General features: G+C 44.4%; 1 protein-coding gene across 1 annotated transcript; it reads left to right on the top strand.

Moving 5' to 3' along the window:
- The first annotated feature begins 13838 nt into the window (after window positions 1-13838).
- On the top strand, window positions 13839-14711 carry LOC129856675 (IgGFc-binding protein-like). Its single transcript, XM_055924412.1, has 2 exons — window positions 13839-14124; window positions 14274-14711. The coding sequence occupies exons 1-2, from the start codon at window positions 13909-13911 to the stop codon at window positions 14562-14564; spliced, it is 507 nt and encodes a 168-aa protein (XP_055780387.1). The 5' UTR covers window positions 13839-13908; the 3' UTR covers window positions 14565-14711.
- Window positions 14712-24518: the final 9807 nt, after the last annotated feature.

A 24518-nucleotide genomic window follows, 5' to 3' on the forward strand; every position in this document is an offset into this window, starting at 1 on the left:
GCTGTGCAATCCGGTTTCTGAGCTGGTCACGGGTGCACCTCAGCCACGCTCAAGGTACTAAACGATATCATAACCGCCATCGATAAAAGACAGTACTGTGCAGCTGTCTTCATCGACCTGGCCAAGGCTTTCGACTCTGTCAATCACCGTTTTCTTATCGGCAGACTCAATAGCCTTGGTTTCTCAAGTGACTGCCTCGTCTAGTTCACCAACTACTTCTCAGACAGAGTTCAGTGTGTCAAATCGGAGGGCCTGTTGTCTGGACCTCTGACAGTCTCTATGGCGGTACCACAGGGTTCAATTCTCGGGCCGACTCTTTTCTCTGTATATATCAACGATGTCGCTCTTGCTGCGGGTGATTCCCTGATCCACCTCTACGCAGACGACACCATTCTGTACACATCTGGCCCTTCTTTGGACACTGTGTTAACTCACCTCCAAATGAGCTTCAATGCCATACAACAATCCTTCCGTGGCCTCCAAAGCTGTGAAGCTGTCGCCGGTCTGCCACGGAGCTGTGCTGTCTCTGTGGAAACCACAACACACTGCTCTCTGAGTAAGACCAGGCCACTGTCCACAGACTTCCCTGGCTAGTAGGGTTTAAGTCCATCTAGTACTCATCCCTCCAATCCTTTTTTGTCAGTACAGCAAGTCAGTTTTAAGTTATAACTCTATCCAAGATGGCGTAGCAGTCGGATGTGTGTTTTGTCTTGTCCCGTGTAAATAATCGATTTCCTCATATATATTTTAATCTCACTTTCCGTCTACAGCCTGAATGTACTCTCCTGCAACCCCCTTCACCCCCTTCCGGTTACTAGTCCAACACTCTAACCACTAGGCTACCCTGCCGCCCCAGAGCTCGCCTCTCCCTAATGTCAATATGCCTTGTTTACTGCTGTTTAGGTTAGTTATTATTGTTTCATTTCACTATAGAGCCCCCAGCCCCACCCTAAATGCCTTGGATAGCTCTTTTGTCCCACCCTCCACACATGCGGAGACCTCACCTGGCTTAACTGGTGCCTCCAGAGACGCAACAGCTCTCATCGTCACTCAATGCCTAGGTTTACCTCCACTGTACTCACATCCTACCATACCCTTGTCAAATCGGAGGGCCTGTTGTCCGGACCTTTGGCAATCTCTATGGGGGTGCCACAGGGTTCAATTCTCGGGCTGACTCTTCTCTATATATATCAATTATGTCGCTCTCTCTGCTGGTGACTCTCTGATCCACCTCTATGCAGACGACGCCATTCTGTATACATCTGGCCCTTCTTTGGACACTGTGTTAACAAACCTCCAAACGAGCTTCAATGCCGTACAACACTCCTTCCGTGGCCTCCAACTGCTTATAAAATGCTAGTAAAACTAAATGCATGCTCATCAACCAATTGTTGCCTGCACCCGCCCGCCCGACAAGCATCACTACTCTGGACGGTTCTGACTTAGAATATGTGGACAACTTCAATTACCTAGGTGTCTGGTTAGACTGTAAACTCTCCTTCCAGATTCACACTAAGCATCTCCAATCCAAAATGTAATCTAGAATTGTCTTCCTATTTCGCAACAAAGCCTCCTTCACTCATGTTGCCAAACATACCCTCATAAAACTGACTATCCTACTGATCCTTGACTTCGGCGATGTCATTTACAAAAATAACCTCCAAAACTCTACTCAGCAAATTGGATTGCAGTGCCATCCTCTGTGCCATCCTTTGTCACCAAAGCCCTATATACAACCCAACACTGCAACCTGTATGCTCTCGTTGGCTGGCCCTCGCTACATATTCGTTGCCAAACCCACTGGCTCCAGGTCATCCAAGTCTTTGCTAGGTAAAGCCTTGCATTATATCAGCTCACTGGTCACCATAGCAACACCCACTCATAGCATGCGCTCCAGCAGGTATATTTCACTGGTCATCCCCAAAGCCAACTCCTGCTTTGGCCGCCTTTCCTTCCAGTTCTCTGCTGCCAATGACTGGAACGATTTTCAAAAATCACTGAAGCTAGAGACTTAGATCTCCCTCCCTAACATTAAGCATCAGCTGTCAGAGCAGCTTACCGATCACTTTACCTGTACACAGTCTGTCTGCTCTTTCTCACCCCAGTATCTCTACTTGTACATTCAGGTACAAACTGAATTGGTCCACCCACACAGACAGCGTTGTGAAGAAGGCGCAGCAGCGCCTCTTCAACCTCAGGAGGCTGAAGAAATTTGGCTTGTCACCAAAAGCACTCACAAACTTCTACAGATGCACAATCGAGAGCATCCTGTCGGGCTGTATCACCGCCTGGTACAGCAACTGCTCCACCCACAACCGTAAGGCTCTCCAGAGGGTAGTGAGGTCTACACAACGCATCACCGGGGGCGGGCAAACTACCTGCCCTCCAGGACACCTACACCACCCGATGTCACAGGAAGGCCATAAAGATCATCAAGGACAATAACCACTGCCTGTTCACCCCGCTATCATCCAGAAGGCGAGGTCCGTACAGGTGTATCCAAGCAGGGACCGAGAGACTGAAAAACAGCTTCTATCTCAAGGCCATCAGACTGTTAAACAGCCACCACTAACATTTAGTGGCCGCTGCCAACATACTGACTCAACTCCAGCCACTTTAATAATGGGAATTGATGGAAATTATGTAAAAATGTATCACTAGCCACTTTAAACAATGCCACTTAATATAATGTTTACATACCCTACATTACTCATATGTATATGTATATACTGTACTCTATATCATCTACTGCATCTTGCTATCTTTATGTAATACATGTATCACTAGCCACTTTAAACTATGCCACTTTATATTTACATACCCTACATTACTCATCTCATATGTATAGACTGTACACTATAACATCTACTGCATCTTGCCTATGCCGTTCTTTACCATCACTCATTCATATCTTTATGTACATATTCTTTATCCCTTTACACTTGTGTGTATAAGGTAGTAGTTTAAGTTAGATTACTTGTTGGTTATTACTGCATTGCCGGAACTAGAAACACAAGCATTTCGCTACGCTCGCATTAACATCTGCTAACCATGTGTATGTGACAAATACAATTTGATTTGATTTGATTTGCACATTATCATCATCATCCATCATCATCTGCACATCTATCACTCCAGTGTTAATGCTAAATTGTAAATATTTCACCTCTATTGTCACGTTCCTGACCTGTTTTCCTTGTTTTTGTATGTGTTTAGTTGGTCAGGGCGTGAGTTGGGGTGGGCATTCTATGTTATGTGTTTCTATGTTGGGTTAAATGTGTTGCCTGATATGGTTCTCAATTAGGGGCAGGTGTTTGACGTTTCCTCTGATTGAGAACCATATTAAGGTAGGCTGTTCTCACTGTTTGTTGGGGGGTGAATGTGTTCCTTTGTCTGTCGCACCACACGGGACTGTTGCGTGTTCGTTTGTTTGGTTAGTCTGTTCCTGTTCTTTGTGTTATATTGTAAGTTCTCAAGTTCAGGTCTGTCTACGTCGTTTTGTTGTTTTGTAATTTTCCAAGTGTTTTTCGTGTTCGTCTTGTCTTTAAATAAATTCATTCATGTATTCATCTACCGCTGCGTTTTGGTCCAATCCCTACTCCTTCTCCTCATCAGAGGAGGAGGAATTAGACAACCGTTACAGAATCACCCACCAACCAAGGACCAAGCGGCGTGGGAGAAAGCAACAGCGATCGCAGGATTCATGAACATGGGAGGAAATATTGGACGGTAAAGGTCCATGGGCACAGCCAGGAGAATTTCGCCGCCCCAAAGCTGAGCTGGAGGCAGCGAAAGCAGAGAGGCGGCGTTTTGAGGAGCTAGCCCGGAAGCAGGAGAAGGATCTGGGCTACACTACGTGGGAGGAGATCGACAGGTGGGCGATCGACCCAAGGAGAGTGTCGGAGCCCGCCTGGGATTTTCTGGCGCAGTGTGAGGAGGGATACCGGTGAATGGAGGCAGCACGGCGACGTGGTAGGAAGCCTGTTAGTCAAGCCCAAAGATTTATTGGGGGGGGTGGCTAAAGGGTAGTGTGGCGAAGTCAGGTAGGAGACCTGCGCCAACTTCCCGATCTTACCGTGGAGAGCGAGAGTACGGGCAGACACTGTGTTATGCGGTAGACCGCAGGGTGTCTCCTGTACGTGTGCATAGCCCGGTGCGGGTTATTCCACCTCCCCGCACTGGCAGGGCTAGATTGAGTATTGAGCCGGATGTCATGAAGCCGGCCCAACGCCTCTGGCCACCAGTGCGTCTCCTCGGGCCGGCATACATGGCACCAGCCTTACGCATAGTGTCCCCGGTTCGCCTACATAGCCCAGTGCGGGTTACGGGGAGCATGCAACCAGGTAAGGTTGGGCAGGCTCAGATTTGGAGACTGTGCTTTTAAACAGCTTGGAAAATTCCAGAAAATTATGTCATGGTTTTAGAAGCTTCTGTTAGGCTAATTGACATCATTTGAGTCAATTGGAGGTGTACCTGTGGATGTATTTCAAGGCCTACCTTCAAACTCAGTGCTTCTTGCTTGTCATCATGGGGAAATCAAAAGAAATCAGCCAAGACTTCAGAAAAAAATGTGTAGAACTCCACAAGTCTGGATCATCCTTGGGAGCAATTTCCAAACGCCTGAAGATACCACGTTCATCAGAACAAACAATAGCACTCAGGTATTAACACCATGGACCACGCAGCTGTCATAATGCTCAGGAAGGAGACTCGTTCTGTGTCCTAGAGATGACGTACTTTTGTGCGAAAAGTGCAAATTAATCCCAGAACAATAGCAAAGGACCTTGTGAAGAGGCTGGAGGAAACGGGTACAAAAGTATCTATATCCACAGTCAAACCAGTCATATATCGACATAACCTGAAAGGCCACTCAACAAGGAGGAAGCCACAACTCCAAAACCACCATAAAAAAGCCAGACTACGGTTTGCAACTGCACATGGGAAACAAGATCGTACTTTTTAGAGAAATGTCCTCTGGTCTGATGAAACACAAATAGAACTGTTTGGCCATAATGACCATCGTTATGTTTGGAGGGAAAAGGGGAGGCTTGCAAGCCAAAGAACACCATCCCAACCGTGAAGCTCGGGGGTGGCAGCATCATGTTGTGTAGGTGTTTTGCCGCAGGAGGGACTGCTGCACTTCACAAAATAGATGGCATCATGAGGCAGGAAAATGATGTGGATATATTGAAGCAACATCTCAAGATATCAGTCAGGAAGTTAAAGCTTGGTCGCTAAAGGGTCTTCCAAATGGACAATGACCCCAAGCATACTTCCATAGTTGTGGCAAAATGGCTTAAGGACAACAAAGTCAAGGTATTGGAGTGGCCATCACAAATCCCAGACCTAAATCCTATATAACATTTGTGGGCAGAACTGAAAAAGCGTGTGTGAGCAAGGAGGCCTACAAAGCTGACTCCGTTACACCAGCTCTGTCAGGAGGAATGGGCCAAATTCACCCAATTTATTGTGGGAAGCTTGTGGAAGGCTACATGAAACGTTTCACCCAAGTTAAACAATTTAAAGGCAATGCTACCAAATACTAATTGAGTGTATGTAAACTGGCAACCCACTGGGAATGTGATGAAAGAAATAAAAGCTGAATAAATAATTCTCTCTACTTTTATTCTGACATTTCATAAAGTGGTGATCCTAACTGACCTAAAACAGGGAATTTTTACTCTGATTAAATGTCAGGAATTGTGAAAAACGGAGTTTAAATCTAGTTGGCTAAGGTGTATGTAAACTTCCGACTTCAACTGTAACCTTCAACGGGCACCGGTTTGGCTACCAGGGACTTGTGTGTACCAGCTGGTGGCGCTGTGCACCCAGAAGCCGGGCCTGTTGCTGTTCAAGGTGACGGTGCAGAATGACCACCGCGGGAGCAAGATCGTGGCCTACGCTAAGATTGTCATCTTCACCATCAGCAGGGTCTACCACCTTCAAGGTACTGGTGAGTGTTGCTGTATATGTAACAGTATAACTTTAAACCGTCCCCTCATGTGCTGGAAGATGGGCCACTGGCGAGCGACCCTCAGAACTCACCACATTCTGAGGGTGCCGCTGGTGGCACAAGCATGTCAGAGGTAACCTTTGGAGAAGAAATGTCCGAACCCTCTGAAGAAGAAAGGCATTCTGAAGATGCCGCTGGTAGCACAAGCTCCAGCAACAGTTACAGAACCCTTGACCTTGACTACCCATCGACTGTGGACAGTGACCCACCAATGGTGGTTGTAGTTGAACAGGTTAAACGTAATGATAACTCTGTTAGGATTGTCAGGTCAGGGGCTGGTCGAGTTAGGAAACGCCCAGTGAGACTCATTGAGACTATGCAGACACAGAGGGTTTTTCATACAGAATTCATTAGAGTACCTGTGTGGGTGTAGGATTAGAATCCAAGTCTGTAGCCACATTTTTTTTTTTACTTTTAACTTTCAAGAGACCCTATAGAGGTAATGGGTCAGGGGTCATGTAGGCCAAGGTTTTTCTGTCTGAGGTTCTTATTGTCGCTGAGTGTACTGAACATGTAACAGGCATGTTTTCCTACGGGGTCTTTGAATTCCCCTAATTCTCTTCAGAGAATAGTCTTTGCACTGGAATATTTGGTGACATATCTATTGCAAGGTATTGCATACCTCATTTAGTTTCTTTGTAGTATGCAAGTGTAATTCAGCAGGGGAGAATGTAACAGGGTTGGTTATGTTTCCACTTGCCTCTAAAGAAATGTGTATTTGATGTTCAAGCATTCTTATTGGTTAGTTCAACTCTGATGACAATAAGGGGTGTTGTGATTGGCCCCGCTTGCAGATAGGGGGAGATCGCGAACGTCAGGTCTTCCCAGTAGGAAAATGTGATGCAAGGGGTAGGTCATGTTCTGAATACTGTTTTCTATTTTCTATTTTACAATGTGTACAAGTTTGCTGTACGTTACTGATTTTATACATGTGTGGGTATATGGTACCTGTTAGGGATTGAGGGGCTTTCTAAGGGTGTGCTTTGGCATATGATTGCTGTAAATAATTGTGTTAGCTAGCATACACCGATGTCATGGTCACATAAGCCACGGCAAACACAGTTGTCTTCATGCTACAGATTTTGCTATCGACAGCCATCAACACTGTTAAGCCCTGCACAACTAACGTGCTGTTTCCCATTTAACAACAGGTATTTACACATGTTATATTTTGTATTGTATTTTTGTGTTTTGTTCGCCCAGTAGGAAAATGTGATGCAAGGGATTTTGCCATCGACAGCCATCAACACGGTGAAGCCCTGCACAACTAACATGCTGTTTCCCATTTAACAACAGCAACAGAAATAAATGATGCTCAACTGGGACTACTGGCCAAAGTTATTTATTTTGAGAAAACACAACGCATGGAGAGTACATTATACATCTGTTACACTGGTGCCGTGACTCGTCTTCTTGTCTTCGCCGGACGTCACGTGGAGGGATCGGAGACCCGGCTTCAAGAAGTATTGTGGTTGCTGATGCACGCCAGAGGAATAGGTTTGCATTCTGCGCTAACCAATAAGAATGCTTGAACATCAAATACACATTTCTTTAGAGGCAAGTGGTAACATAACCAACCCTGTTACATATAGCAGCCTTAAAGTATGGGTCGCGGACCTGTTAATGGTGGGAATCGTGTCAGAGTAAATGTATAATTATTTAATGACTTAATTTGGCCAAGAGTAAATGTATAATTATTTAATGACTTAATTTGGCCAAGTGCTACTGCGGTCTCTGTTCGGTGCGCTCTCTGCTTAGCAGCGGTGTCTGCTCAGTTTGGCAGCTGCACGAGAGGGAGATGCCCATGTTCTTCGCGGTTTACCAGATCTTTTTTCTGGAGTTTTCTTTTAGACACTCCGCGACATAGTCCAATAATTCCTATAATAACTACAACCTAAAACTTCTTACCTGGGCATATTGAAGACTCATGTTAAAAGGAACCACCAGCTTTCATATGTTCTCATGTTCTGAGCAAGGAACTTAAACGTTAGCTTTCTTACATGGCACATATTGCACTTTTATTTTCTTCTCCAACACTTTGTTTTTGCATTATTTAAACCAAATTGAACATGTTTCATTATTTATTTGAGGCTAAATTGATTTTATTGATGTATTATATGAAGTTAAAATAAGGGTTCATTCAGTATTGTTGTAATTGTCATTATTACAAATACATTTAAAAAATCGGCCGATTAATCGGTATCGGCTTTTTTTGGTCCTCCAATAATCGGTATCGGTGTTGAAAAATCATAATCGGTTGACCTCTAGTCAAGGGTGCCAATTGAAGTCAAGGGGTGTGTCTGCCTTTTGGATTACTCTCTCTCTCTACAGAGAACCCCTGTGGTTCAAGTCAAGAGCTACCCTTCCCCTTTCAGTCTGCTCTGCGCATGTCTGAAAGTGACAGAGCCAGCAGCCAAGAGTTTTTCACAGTATGTCATAAAACATTATTACACTTATAAATGTATGTAAAATGCTAATATGTATTAGATCCAGTACAATGGAATAACTAAGACCTGAATTTGAATGCAGCGTGTTCCGATTCCTCCTTCTCTTTCTGTCAAACAGGGTCAACCAAAAACACTGGTCCTGATGGTTCATGCAGATACTGGGGAAGCAATATAGACATCTTTTGATCCCTTAAATGATTTTACTACAAAATGATCCATATCACAACCCTCATACCTCTTCACAAAAATGTACCTAAATCAATTTTGGAAAAAGGATTTTATTCACAAAAGTCGTAGGAATTTATTTTCCCAGTAAGAAATAGTAGGCCCTGCATCAAATAACTATTTTCATTAGAAAAACGAACCCTCAAATGCACTATAGCATTTTGTAAGTTGTCTGCAGGTGTCTTGTTGTATCAAGTATCAAGTCATTATCAGGTTCTGTAAACTGCGTTCTAATACTCAACGTAGAAGGATTTGTCTTAATGTACAGTATATGAAAGTGATGCTATGAAAAGGATTCTTTCACGTTATCAAGCTGACTGACAAATCACTGCCTATTACTGTGATTAAAAAGAGCATATGTAACCCTGTTTTTCATGAGGCCTACCTGTGCACCTTCCTTTAAGCACCTCTGAACACCTCCTCTCTTTGATCCATACCACATACAGCCATTTGCGGATCTTTTCAGTGTCCATGTGAAAGATGGTTATTGCGAGGATGGAACATTTGATAACTTTTTTTAAAAAAAAGTAAAATGAAGGTCTGCAAGCTTACGCTTATATTTAGAAAAATGTATGTAAAATCATGTGAGATGAAAATGGACAAACTCAAGGGTGTGCAATGTGTAGGCCCACTGAGTGGACATTCTGAACCTTGTTTGAAGTCAGTAGGTCACATGACCAAGGACCTATTGACATTCTAAATTTGGAAAAATTTATGTAAAACCATGTGAGATGAAAATGGACAAACTGAAGGGTGTGTAATATAGAAGGGTACATTCTGAACCTTGTTTGAGTCAAGTAGGTCACATGACCAAGGAGCTATTGAAATTAGAATGTAAAAGAAGTTTGTACTTTGTTCACGTTCCCTAACTAATTCAACTAGGAATACAAAATGCTGCTCACATTTCCACATGTTTATTAGCTTTGGAAAGTGAATTAATGTCCAAAAAGGTGAAAATAATACCTGTGCAATGTTGTGTGCAATTTTTCCAACATCATGACACTTATTTGGAGTCTGTGGCTCGAGTGGTTTGAAAGCTATTGAGGATTGAAAGCGTGAATATCTGTCGAATATCCATCTTGAAACTGTCTTTACCTCGGTTCATTAGGACTGTGTTTTTGTTTTCTGGTCTACATCCGTGTGTTTAAAAAAAAGTATTTTTTTATTTGAATCTTTTTTTAACTAGGCAAGTCAGTTAAGAACAAATCATTATTTACAATGACGGCCTACCCCGGCCAAACCTGGACGACGCTGGGATAGTTGTGCACCGCCCTATGGGACTCCCAATCACGGCCGGATGTGATACATCCTGGATCAGTCAGTTTATTCCAGTTCAGAAAAAAAAGATGACTTCTATTTCAACATCAACAGCTCCAACTTAGACTTTCTTTTGACAATAATTTCTACAGTAGGCCTGATCATTTTTCATCATCTATACTGTTACTTAGGGTTGCACTATCAAAAAGCCTGCGTGTCTGTTCTGTTATGCGTCTGTGTGATGTGATCAATCCGTTTGTTCCAGTTCAGAATGAAAAATGATTTATTGAATTAACAGCAACAGTTCCAACCTAGACAGATGTAAGAGTTAATGGGGGAAATAAACATGACTAGCCATTTCATTATATATTGTTATCTATATTGCATATGTTTTAGGCGTAAGGGCAATAAAATGTACCAATATGTACGTATAGTTGCATAAGTTCCTAAGCTTGGGTCACAGGAAAACACAGAATTTCTAATTTGGGTCCCAAGCTGAAAAAGTTTAAGAACCCCAGCTGTATAGGGACATAATGTATGGGGGGGTTGTATATTTACAGGAATTTATAATTATGTTAGTTAGTATTTTAAGACTCTTGGTATTTAATACTAAGTGGTGGTTTATTTTCCCCCACGTGTTAAATTCTACCACACATGGTGCTGTTACAGCTATTTAAGCGTTTAAGTCCTTAATCCTTGCGGATTTAATGAAATTAACATTTAATTGGGAATTACTCTGGATTAGTGAACAATGGAAAAATATTAAATCTATAGGCTCCCATATAATTCTCCTTTCTCTTTTGTCTCAGTTGGATGGACAGCTTGTGTCCCTGCCCCTGGGCCTGAACAGTCAGCTGATGGTGTTCTGCAGTGGCCAAAGGGCGGTGGTGGAGACTGCTGCGGGCATCACGCTGACATTTGACTGGCACAGCACGGTGTACGTCAAACTCCCCAGCCACTACCAGGGGGCAGTCTGCGGCCTGTGTGGCAACTACAACGCCATGCCCCAGGACGACCTCACTTTGCGGGACAGTCATCCCGCACCCGACGCCACCTGGCTGGGTGAGATCTGGCAGGTGGCCCTTGTGCCTGGCTGCTCCTCTGGATTCCAGGGGACACAATGCCAGTCCTGCTCTGACACAGAGAATAATGCGTACAGCTCCCCCTGTGGCATCATAGCAGACAAGGCCGGCCCCTTCAAAGAGTGCCATGGCAACGTGGACCCTGCTCCGTACCTGGAGGACTGTTTTCGATGCCTGTTATAATCATGGTTACCAAGCGTTGGTGTGCGACGCGGAAGCAGCCTACGTCGCTGCCTGTCAGAGCAAAGGGGTGACCGTCCATTCCTGAAGGAGCGAGTGCTTCTGTCGTGAGTCGGAGTTACATTGTTACCTTACATAATATATGACGTTTAGCGTACATTTTTATCCAAAGCCATGTCCCCCTCGCTAAAGAAGTTTCTAACCTTGGGTCTTTTTCTGGTTAAATAAAAATGACTTAGTCATGCATGTATACATTTTGTGTATGGCTGGTCCCAGGAATCAAACCCACAATCCTGTTACAATCCCCTGGGGGGGGGGGGATCAGCTTTAATATTCCAGATTGTGGCTTCTACAAATGTTTGCTTAATTTCCAATCCTCAACGAAAAAATTGTGTATATACTTTTTTTCACTCCTAATCAGAGTAAACTACAATTCAACCCTCTTCCTTGTCCCACAGCTCTCTCCTGTCCAGCCAACAGCCACTATAGCCTCTGTGCCCCAGGCTGCCTTGCCACTTGTGCAAGCCTCTCGACATGTTGCCAGTCCTGTTCTGAGGGCTGCCAGTGTGACAAAGGCTACCTGCTGAGTGGTGACGCCTGCGTACCCGTGGCCCAGTGCGGCTGCTCTTACGGGGGGCACTATTACAGGAAGGGGGAGACCTTCAACCACCAGGGTCTGGAACAGTGTACCTGTGGGGAGAACGGAGCAGTCTCCTGCCAGAAGGCCAAGTGTGGTGCCGAGGAGGCCTGTAAGGTGGTAAACGCGGTGTTGGGATGCCACCCAATTGGGCAGGCCACGTGTTTGGTGTCAGGCGACCTCCACTACATGTCATTCGGACGCAGGTTCGACTTCCAGGGTACCTGCGTCTACACACTGGCCAAGGTGTGTGAAGACGACAAAGGCAGACTGACCGGCTTCACCGTGACTCAAGGGATTGAAAAGTACGGCAATGGGAAGGTGGCTGTCACTAACATGATCGCTGTGTCTGTCACAGCTTTGCCATCAGCATTGTGCAGGGGATGAGCTGGAGAGTGATTGTAAGTGAGCATCTTTTTGAACAACTTTTAGATTATTATTTTATATTTCCTATACTTAAAATAACCTGTAGTCCCTTGCCAGGGGTGGTGGCCCTGGGAATTGTCCTTTCTGTGATCCTGTTTGGCCTTGTCCTATCCAACACAGGTGGATGTGAAGCTGGTGAACTTTCTCTCTCTCTGTGCTGGCTGGTTTATGGTGACCCAGTAGGGTTGTAACATTATCCTCCAGACAGACTTCGGCCTGCGGGTGCTCTATGACACCGTGTACTACATCAAAGTCATCGTTCCCTCCACCTACCAGAGCAAGATCTGTGGCAACTACAACACCAAGCCAGACGACGACTTCCGCCTACCAAATGGGCAGCATGGATGAGTTTGGGCAGGTGTGGGTGTTGGACCTCCCGCGGGCAGTGTGTGGAGGCTGCGGCGGGCAGTGCCCAGTATGTGATCATGCCAAGGCATCCCAGTATGGCAGGCTAGACTCCTTCGGCATCATGGCAGCAGACAACGGGCCCTTCCAGGCCTGCCACAATAAGGTGAACCCGGCAGCATACGTGGCCCACTGTGTGTTTGACGTGTGTGCCATGGACGGGGACAGAGGGACTCTGTGAGCGCATCCAGGCTTACGCCATCGCTTGTCAGTATGCTGGGGCCCAGATACAGGCCTGGAGGAGCAGCTCCTTCTCTGAGTCTGAACCATCAGATGAGATTACTGTAACCTGTTTACATGTTTAATTACTACTGTTAGTTTCTTTTTTTTCAGAGTAAATAACTCACGGACACTAGAGAAGCTTAACCAAGTTTAATATTTCCCAAAGGGTCGTTACAGCTGTATTCAGACAACAAAACATTTCTCACCATCACAGGTAGCCCCACTTTGGACACTCCTCTTTCTCTCCAATCCTTACATCTTATGGTTCCACTTGAAGAGAGTAACAGGATACTAAATCCTTTTTACTCCCTTCATGGGATCTGACCTGACCTCCTGACCTCAACCCCTCCTTTGCCTAATCCACAGATGTCCATCTGTCTCCCCTATAGCAATCCTGGGATCTCCTCCCGTCCACCCAGCACATTCCACAGCCACTCTGTCTTTCTACAGATCTCACTCCTTAATATCCTATGTGTCTGATCTATCATGTCTTTAAATATCTCAAATTTTAGAATCCAACACTACTTTAACCACCCTACAGAAAAAAGTGATGTAGAAATGATATACTGTATTAGTCTTGAATATTTAAATCTGCTGTCAACTCTCTCTCTCATGGTATTCCCCTGCAGCTGTCTCCTGCCCAGCTAACAGCCACTACGAGCTATGTGCCGACACCTGTGGTACTAGCTGTGCCAGCCTGGTGGAGTCCTTCCCCTGCTCTTCTAGCTGCTTTGAGGGCTGCCAGTGTGACGTGGGCTTCGTCTCTGACGGCGACAAGTTTGTCTCCATGGATATGTGCGGATGCATCTACGACGGCATGTATCTGATGGTGAGGCGAAAGATCACCCAACTATGTCTATTGTACATGAATAGCACGGTTCTATATTTCCAGATTGGCCAACTGGTGGTAACCAAAGGCTTTGACACTGTGTGTGCCAGGCCTCGGCTGGTGAGGTGTGAGAAGCTGATCTGTGCCAGCGGAGAGGTCTGTTGGGTGAAGGACGGGGTCAGAGGATGCCAACTCAAACAGGGACACTGCATGCTCCACCCTGGTGCCCACTTCACCACCTTCGATTGCATGAAGGTGGTTATGAGGTAGCCTCTGACCAGACCTCTGCCCAGTGGTTCAGGGTGGTGGTGGATGTCTGCAGTAACGGAGCCTATACCAATGTGACTACAGTCTACGTCTTCTTCAAGTATGTCACTGTCAACAGCCAGCACAACACCTGGGTGAGTAAGGCTGAGGAACGAGGGATGAGACCTCCTCCACAGAGCACATTTACTGTAGCAGTTTGCGCAAAGAAATTGAGATATTTTTGGTAACCTCATTTTGTAATGAACATGACTGACTGTCTTCGTCCTCTTCCTGTATCTCCCAGGTGAATGGTCAGAATGTGTCCCTTCCCAGCACTCCAGCCAAACAGCTGTCTGTCAACATCGCCAACAGGACAGTGGTCATCGAGAGGGATTCTGGTGTGCGTGTCACTTACTCCATCTCCCAGGAGCTATTCGTTACTGTCGACAACCACCTGGCTGGCAAGGTGTGCGGCGCCTGCGACAACTACCATGGTATTGTCAAGGATGACATGACAACAGCCAACGGGAAATCCTACACAGATGCGACTGTGATTGTTGGCTACTGGTGGGTTGGGGACTTCTCTAGCTGGTGATTGGTTGGCCTGTAGAGTATAATGATCTGTAACTCTTCTTATAGAGCAGTAGTGTAACATGGTACTGTACATAGAACATCCCTACAGTATTCCCTCAGTGTCCAGTTATAATATTTGCTTTAATCCTATGCCTAGTAGAAGTGATTTCTCTTTCTCTACAATACTGTAAATTACTTGCTGAGCCTCTACTTATCCTCGTTAAATGATTCATCTTGAACATCTTGCCCTTTATTATGCTAAGCGCAATTTGTAATTTGACCGTTGCAATAAGCATGAAGACATGGGTACGCAGCAACGCTAAGACCATTCAACCGCTTAGTCTCTTAAACAAGTACCAAACAAGGAGCCTGCCGAATCCTTTTAAGGGAATGAAAGTGTGTTTTTTAATTGCATTTCTTCCTATCTAATTAAACAACATAATTACTAAACAGGTTACACTGACAGGCTGGGCCGTCAAAACGCTCCCAAGATTGTCATGCCATCACTGCTCGTCATCCCAAGGCCACTTAAAAAACATACTAATTTGAGCCTTCCATCTTCAATGTTGTGTCATTTGGGTTGGTGGTGGGTGGGGGGCTTCTTGTAGCTTGCTACGGCTTAATGTTAGCCATTCCTCGCTGCTTCAATGTGCTGTTGTCTTTGTTCCTCTGTTTTGCTACTTTGTGTGCTGGCCCTGATGATAAAATGGCGCCGGAAGAAATGGCAGCAGTTTTATGGACGCCTAACCAATTGTGCTATTATGTGTTTTTTTTCGCGTTATTTGTAACTTATTTTGTACGTAATGTTTCTGCAACCGTATCTTACGGCAGAAAAATAGCTTCTGGATATCAGGACAGCGATCACTCACCTCGGATTAGACAAAGATTTTTTGCTACAACAAGCAGGACGCACAGAACATTCTCCAAACACCCGACAGGGCTGACATTCCCGTTATTTGCAAGAGGAAGCGACGCAGGTACAGAGCACAAAGAGCCGGATGCCTCGTGAGGACCCAGAGAAGGCGAGTGGGAAAGCTGCCATTACCGTCAATACTACTCGCCAACGTGCAATCATTGGACAATCAATTAGACGAGGTACGATCACGAATATCCTACCAACAGGACATCAAAAACTGTAATATCCTATGTTTCACGGCATCGTGGTTGAATGACGACATGGATATTCAGCTAGCGGGATATACGCTGCACCTGCAAGATAGAACAGCACACTCCGGTGAGACGAGGGGGGCGGTCTGTGCATACTTGTGAACAACAGCTGTTGCACGAAATCTATGGAAGTCTCTAGATTTTGCTCGCCTGAGGTAGAGTATATTGTGATAAATTGCAGGCCACACTACTTGCCTAGAGAGTTTTCAGCTATACTTTTCGTGGCTGTTTATTTACCACCACAGACAGATGCTGGCACTAAGACCGCACTCAGTCAGCTGTATAAGGAAATAAGCAAACAGGAAACCACTCAACCAGAGGCGGCGCTCCTAGTGGCCGGAGACTTTAATGAAGGGAAACTTAAATCAGCTCTACCAAATTTCCATCAACATGTTAAATGTGCAACCAGAGGGGTAAAAATTCAAGATAACCTGTACTCCACACACAGAGACGCGTACAAAGCTCTCCCTCGCCCTCCATTTGGTAAATCCAACCACAACTCTATCCTCCTGATTCCTGCTTACAAGCAAAAATTAAAGCAGGAAGCGCCAGTGACTCGGTCTATTAAAAAGTGGTCAGATGAAGCAGATGCTAAACTACAGGACTGTTTTGCTATCACAGACTGGAACATGTTCTGGGATTCCGATGGCATTGAGGAGTACACCACATCAGTCACTGGCTTTATCAATAAGTGCATACGTACATACCCCAACCAAAAGACATGGATTACAGTTAACATTCGCAGTGAGCTAAAGGGTAGAGCTGCCGCTTTCAGGGTGCAGGACTCTAACCCGGAAGCTTACAAGAAATCCTGCTATGCCCTGCGATGAACCATCAAACAGGCAAAGCATAATACAGGGATAAAATTGAATCCTACTACACCGGCTCCGACTCTCGTCTTATGTGGCAGGGTTTGCAAACTATTACAGACTACAAAGAGAAGCACAGCCATGAGCTGCCCAGTGACACGAGCCTACCAGACTAGCTAAATAACTTCTATGCTCGCTTCGAGGCAAGCAACACTGAGGCATGCATGAGAGCATCAGCTGTTCCGGACGATTGTGTGATCACACTCTCAGTAGCCGACGTGAGTAAGACCTTTAAACAGGTCAACATACACAAGGCTGCGGGGCCAGATGGATTACCAGGACGTGTGCTCCGGGCATGTGCTGACAAACTGGCAGGTGTCTTCACTGTCATTTTCAACATGTCCCTGATTGAGTCTGTAATATCAACATGTTTCAAGCAGACCACCATAGTCCCTGTGCCCAAGAACACAAAGGCAACCTGCCTAAATGACTACAGACCCGTAGCACTCACATCCGTTGCCATGAACTGCTTTGAAAGGCTAGTAATGGCTCACATCAACACCATCAACACCATTATCCCAGAAACCCTAGACCCACACCAATTTGCATAGCACCCAAACAGATCCACTGATGATGCAATCTCTATTGCACTCCAACACCATCATTAAGTTTGTCGTAGACACAACAGTGGTAGGTCTGATCAACGACGAGACAGCCTATAGGGAGGTCAGAGACCTGGCCGGGTGGTGCCAGAATAACAACCTATCCCTCAACGTAAGAAAGACTGAGATGATTGTGGACTACAGGAAAAGGAGGAGCGAGCACGCCCCCATTCTTGTCGACGGGGCTGTAGTGGAGCAGGTTGAGAGCTTCAAGTTCCTTGGTGTCCATATCAACAACAAACTAGAATGGTCCAAACACACCAAGACAGTCGTGAAGAGGGCACAACAAAGCCTATTCCCCCTCAGGAAACTAAAACATTTGGCATGGGTCCTGAGATCCTCAAAGAGTTCAACAGCTGCGAACTTCGAGAGCATCCTAACCGGTTGCATCACTGCCTGGTACGGCAATTGCTCGGCCTCTGACCGCAATGCACTACAGAGGGTAGTGCGCACGGCCCAGTACATCACTGGGGCCAAGCTGCCTACCATCCAGGACCTCTACACCAGGCGGTATCAGAGGAAAGCCCTAAAAATGTTCAACGACTCCAGCCACCCCAGTCATAGACTGTTATTTCTACTACCTCATGGCAAGCGGTACCGGAATGCCAAGTCTAGCACAAAAAGGCTTCTCAACAGTTTTTACCCCCAAGCCATAAGACTCCTGAACATGTAATCAAATGGCTACCCTGACTTTTTTCTTTGTGTGCCCCCCCAACCCCTCTTTTATACTGCTGCTACTCTCTGTTTATCATATATGCATAGTCACTTTAACCATATCTACATGTACATACTACCTCAATCAGCCTGACTAACCGGTGTCTGTATGTAGCCTTGCTACTTTTATAGCCTCGCTACTGTATATAGCCGGTCTTTTTACTGTTGTTTTATTTCTTTACCTACCTATTGTTCACCTAATACCTTTTTTGCACTATTTGTTAGAGCCTGTAAGTAAGCATTTCACTGTAAGGTCTACACCTGTTGTATTCGGCGCACCTGACAAATAAACTTTGATTTGATTGCCCACTGCGGATTGCATCTCCATTATAAAAGACATTCTGCTGCGTAGTCTTAGGCATATTGTCCTGCGTTGTTTCTCTTGAGTGCGTGCATTAGGCTGACTCTTCTCTAAACTTCAGTCCCCTGTGTGTTCTCCTTATTACGTGTTTGTATTCAACACGATAGGTGGATGTGTGTCTTCTGGCTTCCAGTGGCCTGGAACTTGGAGTTATGTCTAATTGCCTTCTCTTTAATTGCAGTGGCCTGTAAGAATGCTGTTTCTCCATCTGTACTCAACTCTACAATGAAGGACTGATATTTCCTCCTGAATATTTGAATATTGCACTTTGAAGAAATCCTGCATTTCCACTTGCTTCGAGCAATAGTAACAATTGAGGTCACTCAACTTTGGTTTATCGTTTCTATGTACAGTGATTTGCAAAAATGAATTTGACTATAACCATTTAGAATTTGTAAAATCTTACCATGAAGTTAAACACTTTCACCTACATATGATCATGCAAATGTTGAAGTCTATTGTACAACTCAAATTGCTTATGCACAAATAAAGTACTACTTTCAAATACTTTCTACTTCATCAAATCTTTTGTTCACGTCTCAAGTAAATGTCCATTTCAGCTAATAAAACAATACAAAATGCTAATGTTTTACTACTTTAAAGGTTCACCCATTATGATTTTTTTTTGTTCATCTGAATTTTTAAATGTTTTTCCTCTTATGAAATTACCCAGGGAATCCATATGTATCTCTATTGCTGTTCGAGCAGGCAGATACTCGGCCAGTATATGTAGCATTGTGATAACGCCACTCACTACACTGGCATACTGTGCTTTCTCTACTTTAACGCCAATAAACCATCCGTTTTAAAAATGAATTCAGTCAATTTCAACCTAGCAAGCCAGGCAACTAAATGCAATTTTCTGAATGTTTTGGTTCGTTGCTAGCTGGTTAGCCAGTTCTAATGACCCAGAGTACAGCTGACAACATTACTGTAGCAAGGTAATGGCGAGCTTATAGAACAGCTTACTGCCACAATGTGACAAAATAAAAGTAGCTCATTCTATCTGAGAATTTTCGAACTCCTGCATCTTATCACAGGAGGATTTGGTCTGTTTGCTGTGGCAGTCTGGTAACCACGACAATGGAGAGTTGCAGAGACTTGAACTTGTTTTCATGTCTGCGACAAGGAAACTGACAGTCGCAGCAACAGTCTACAGACAGTCCGCCGGAGCAGTGGCAATTTTAGCATGTCGATCTTGGTGGGGCTAATTCACCAATTTTGTTAGCCGCATGCCTGCAAAGCCGCTATACAATACATTAATTGCACTAGAACGGTGACAAACGGTGCCTATATAAAGCTGTCCCGACAGCGGAGCTTTCTTTTTAGCACCATGGAGTGAATCCTTACCACCACTACACCTAGATATCAGCGGAGCCTCGTCTGGCAGCGAGATAGTTAATTCAGCTTCATTTACTGCCTTTTTAAAAACCTTTGCTGACTTTCTTAATTAAATATGGTTTCTTCTGACTCCTTGTGGATTTGTGTAACTCGACAAGAACCGCATTCTCCTTATATAACGAATGCCGACATAAGTTTTTACTTCTAAAACATAAACAAACATTTACATTTTATGTTCAGTAAATTAATGTTTGCTTTTATCAACACTTACAGCTAAGTATACAGTACCAGTCAGGTTTGGACACCTACTCATTCAAGGGTTTTTCTCTACATTGTGGAATAATAGTGAAGACAACTATGAAATAACACAAGTATTAAATAAATGTTATATTTATGATTCTTCAAAGTAGCCACCCTTTACCTTGACAGCTTTGCACTCTTATCATTCTCTCAACCAGCTAAGTATATGCTTTTCGAACAGTCTTGAAGGAGTGTCCACATATACTGAGCACCTGTTGGCTGCTTTTCCTTCACTTTGCCGACCAACTCATCCCAAACCATCTCAATTGGGTTAAGGTTGAGTGATTGTGGAGGCCAGGTCATTTGATGCAACACTCCACTCTCCTTCTTGGTCAAATAGCCCTTACACAGCCTAGAGGCTTGTTGGATCATTGTCCTGTTGAAAAACAAATGATAGTTCCACTAAGCACAAATCAGATGGGATGGCTTATCGCTGCAGAATGCTGTGGTAGCCCTGCTGGTTAAGTGTGCCTTGAATTCTAAATAAATCAGTGTCACCAGTAAAGCACCATCACACCTAATTCATGGTGGGAACCACACATGCGGAGATCATCTGTTCACCTAATCTGCGTCTCACAAAGACACAACGGTTGGAACAAAAAATCTCAGATTTGCACTCATCAGACCAAAGGACAGATTTCCATGTCCATTGCTTGTCTTTCTTGGCCAAAGCAAGTTTCTTCTTATTGGTGTCCATTAGTATTGGTTTCTTTGCAGCAATTCAACCAAGAAGGCCTGATTCACGCAGTCTCTGAACAGTTCCAAATCAAATGTTATGTCACATGCGCATGTGAAATGCTTACTTACAAGCCCTTAACCAAAAGTTATGATAAAAAAAATAATTTAAGTAACAAATAATTAAACAGCAGCAGTATAATAACAAGCGAGGCTATATACAGGGGGTACTGGTACAGAGTCAATGTGCGTGCGCACTGGGTAATTGAGGTAAAATGTGCATGTTGGTAAAGTTAAAGTTACTATGCATAGGTTATAAACAGAGTAGCAGCAGCGTAAAAGAGGGGTCTAGGTAGCCCTTTAATTAGCTGTTCAGGAGTCTTATGGCTTGGGGGTAGAAGCTGTTAAGAAGCCTTTTGGAGCTTCATTTGACACTCCAGTACCACTTGCTATGCGGTAGCAGAGAGAACAGTGATGTACTGGGCCGTACGCACTACCCTCTGTAGTGCCTTGCGGTCAGAGGCCGAGCAGTTGCCATACCAGGCAGTGATGCAACCAGTCAGAAAGCTCTATGGTGCAGCTGTAGAACCTTTTGAGGATCTGAGGACCCATGCCAAATTTTTTCATTCTCCTGAGGGGGAATAGGCTTTGTCGTGCCCTCTTCACGACTGTCTTGGTGTGTTTGGACCATGATAGTTTGTTGGTGGACACAAAGGACACCAAGGAACTTGAAGCTCTCAACCTGTTCCACTACAGCCCCGTCGATGAGAATGGGGGTGTGCCCGGCCCTCCTTTTCCTGTAGTCCACGATCATCTCCTTTGTCTTCATCACGTTGAGGGAGAGGTTGTTTTCCTGGCACCACAAGACCAGGTCTCTGACCTCCTCCCTTAAGGCTGTCTCATCATTGTAGGTAATCAGGCCTACCACTGTTGTGTCATCAGCAAATTTGATGATGGTGTTGGAGTTGTGTCTGGCCATGCAGTCATGAGTGAACAGGGAATGCAGGAGGGGACTGAGCATGCACCCCTGTAGGGCCCCCATGTTGAGGATCAGCGTGACGGATGTGCTGTTCCCTACCCTTACCACCTGGGGGCGGCCCGTCAGGAAGTCCAGGATCCAGTTGCAGAGGGAGGTGTTTAGTCCCAGGGTCCTTAGTTTAGTGATGAGCTTTGAGGGCACTATACTGTTGACCGCTGAGCTGTAGTCAATGAATAGTATTCTGACATACAGTTGAAGTCAGAAATGTACCTACACTTAGATTGGAGAAATTAAAACTCGTTTTCAACCACTGGCAAGTCGCTTAGGACATCTACTTTGTGCATGTCACAAGTAATTTTTCCAACAATTGTTTACAGACAGATTATTTCACTTATAAAATTCACTGTATCACAATTTCAGTGTGTCAGAAGTTTACATACACTAAGTTGACTGTGCCTTTAAACAGCTTGGAAAATTCCAGAAAAGGATGTCACGGCTTTAGAAGCTTCTGATAGGCTAATTCACATAATTTGAGTCAGTTGGAGGCCTACCTTCAAACTTGAAGATGCTGGAAGAAACAGGTACAAAAGCATCTATATCCACAGTAAAACGAGTCCTATATCGACATAACCTGAAAGGCCGCTCAGCAAGGAGATACCACTGCTCCAAAACCGCCATAAAAAAGCCAAACTTCGGTTTGCAACTGCACATGGGGAAAAAGATTGTACTTTTTGGAGAAATGTCCTCTGGTCTGATGAAACACAAATAGAACTGTTTGGCCATAATGACCATTGTTATGTTTGAAGGAAAAAGGGGAGGCTTGCATGCCGAAGAACACCATCCCAACCGTGAAGCACGGGGGTGGCAACATCATGTTGTGGGGGTGATTTGCTGCAGGAAGGACTGGTGCACTTCACAAAATAGATGACTTCATGAGGAAGGAAAATTATGTGGATATATTGAAGCAACATCTCAAGACATCAGTCAGGAAGTTAAAAGTTGGTCGCAAATGGGTCTTCCAAATGGACAATGATCCCAAGCATACTTCCAAAGTTGTGGCAAAATGGCTTAAGGCCATCACAAAGTCAAGGTATTGGAGTGGCCATCACAAAGCCCTGACCTCAATCCTATAGAACATTTGTGGGCAGAACTGAAAAGGTGTGTGTGAGCAAGGAGGCCTACAAACCTGACTCAGTTACACCAGCTCTGTCAGGAGGAATGGGCCAAAATTCTCCCAACTTATTGTGGGAAGCTTGTGGAAGGCTACCCAAAATGTTTGACCCAAGTTAAACAATTTAAAGGCAATGCTACCAAATACTAATTGAGTATATGTACACTTCTGACACACTGGGAATGTGATGAAAGAAATAAAAGCTGAAATAAATCATTCTCTCTACTTTTATTCTGGCATTTCACAATCTTAAAATAAAGTGGTGATCCTAACTGACCTAAGACAGGGAATTTTTACTTGGATTAAATTTCAAGAATTGTGAAAAACAGAGTTTAAATGTATTTGGCTAAGGTGTATGTAAACTTCCGACTTTAACTGTAGGTGTTCCTTTTGTACAGGTGGGAAAGGGCAGTATTGAGTGCAATAGAGATTGCATCATCTGTGGATCTATCGGGGCGGTATGCAAATTGGAGTGGGTCTAGGGTTTCTGTGATAATGGTGTTGATGTGAGCCATGACCAGCCTTTCAAAGCACTTCATGGCTACAGACGTGAGTGCTACAGGTCAGTAGTCATTTAGGCAGGTTGCCTTAGTTCCTGTGCCCAAGAACACTTTTTTTTTTTTTTTTTCACATTTATTTATACAGGTTTTTTCTCATTGAGATAACATCTCTTTTCCAAGAGAGACCTAATGATACAAACAGATCCCACCATGTCAAACCAACAAATGATGTGTCGGCATTTGTAAAATTGTACCGAAACTTCCTGTTTCCATGACAGCTGTCATGATTTCTTTTAAAAAGGTATGACTTTACTCCCATAAAAACTGGATGGAAATGTGGTTAGTGTCACCAAACTGCATTACACTCAAAATAATTTGATTTCAGATGCTAATCTGGTTGACGACACTAGTTAGCTAGGTAACCAAACCCATTACGATTGATAGCTAGCATGCTAGCTAGCTTTACTGCTACATACAAAATAATTGTTTGCAACAATAACAGTCAAGTTAATTCTTATTGAATGTCTTTAAAACAGTCCAAAACAACATATAAGCCTGTTAGAAAAAAAATTATATTATGAAATGTACAGGCAAAATGCAAACCACCACAGAATCTGTCGAGATCTGGTTACACCTCCGCATCCAGTTGAGCAGTGGCTCTCCCTGACGGAGACATCCTTGAATCCCGCTCAACATCCACTCGAGGGCTCCAAGATAGACTGTATAGTGCACCTGGACAGAAGGCAAGGGGGAGCCCTCGAGTGGATGTTGAACTTTATGCAGAAGTTGAATGTATAGCTCACCTGGACAGCCACGCCATGGTGAGCCCTTGAGTGTATGTTGAACTGGATGCGGGACTACCGCCTCTAGTTCAACATCCACTTGAGGCTATTACTCAATGACTCGAGGGCTACGCAGGCTTCTCACAGTAGTAGGCCTACATGGAAAAGTCTTGATGTGTGGGATAGCATGTAGCTAACTTTGTAGGGCCCAAGCCAAGTTGGCATAACCTATAACCAAGCGTAGCCTTTTGTTTTCTTTCCAAGGTTTGTAATTTTCTTGTTTTGTTCTAGCCTAATTCCCACTAACCTGGAACTGACTCTGTTCTGTTGCCTCCATTCAAAACTGCTGGGCCAAACTTACAGCTGTTGGGCCAGCCTTAGAGATAGAAAGGACTATACCCCACTTTCTGCATGCTTAGAAAATAATTTTACTCCCACTGAATGTTACCTCACTCAGACCTAACATACAGTGCTAAACTTGTTTTGAACTGTGAAATAATTATATGGAAAATAGT

This window comes from Salvelinus fontinalis, chromosome 6 (assembly GCF_029448725.1).
Source record: "Salvelinus fontinalis isolate EN_2023a chromosome 6, ASM2944872v1, whole genome shotgun sequence".
NCBI lineage: Eukaryota > Metazoa > Chordata > Actinopteri > Salmoniformes > Salmonidae > Salvelinus > Salvelinus fontinalis.

Coding starts and splice junctions, on each gene's coding strand:
- LOC129856675 (XM_055924412.1), top strand. CDS start 13,909: ATGCCAACTCAAACAGGGACACTGCATGCTCCACCCTGGTGCCCACTT. Junction 14,125..14,273: donor ACAGCCAGCACAACACCTGG/GTGAGTAAGGCT, acceptor TGTATCTCCCAG/GTGAATGGTCAGAATGTGTC.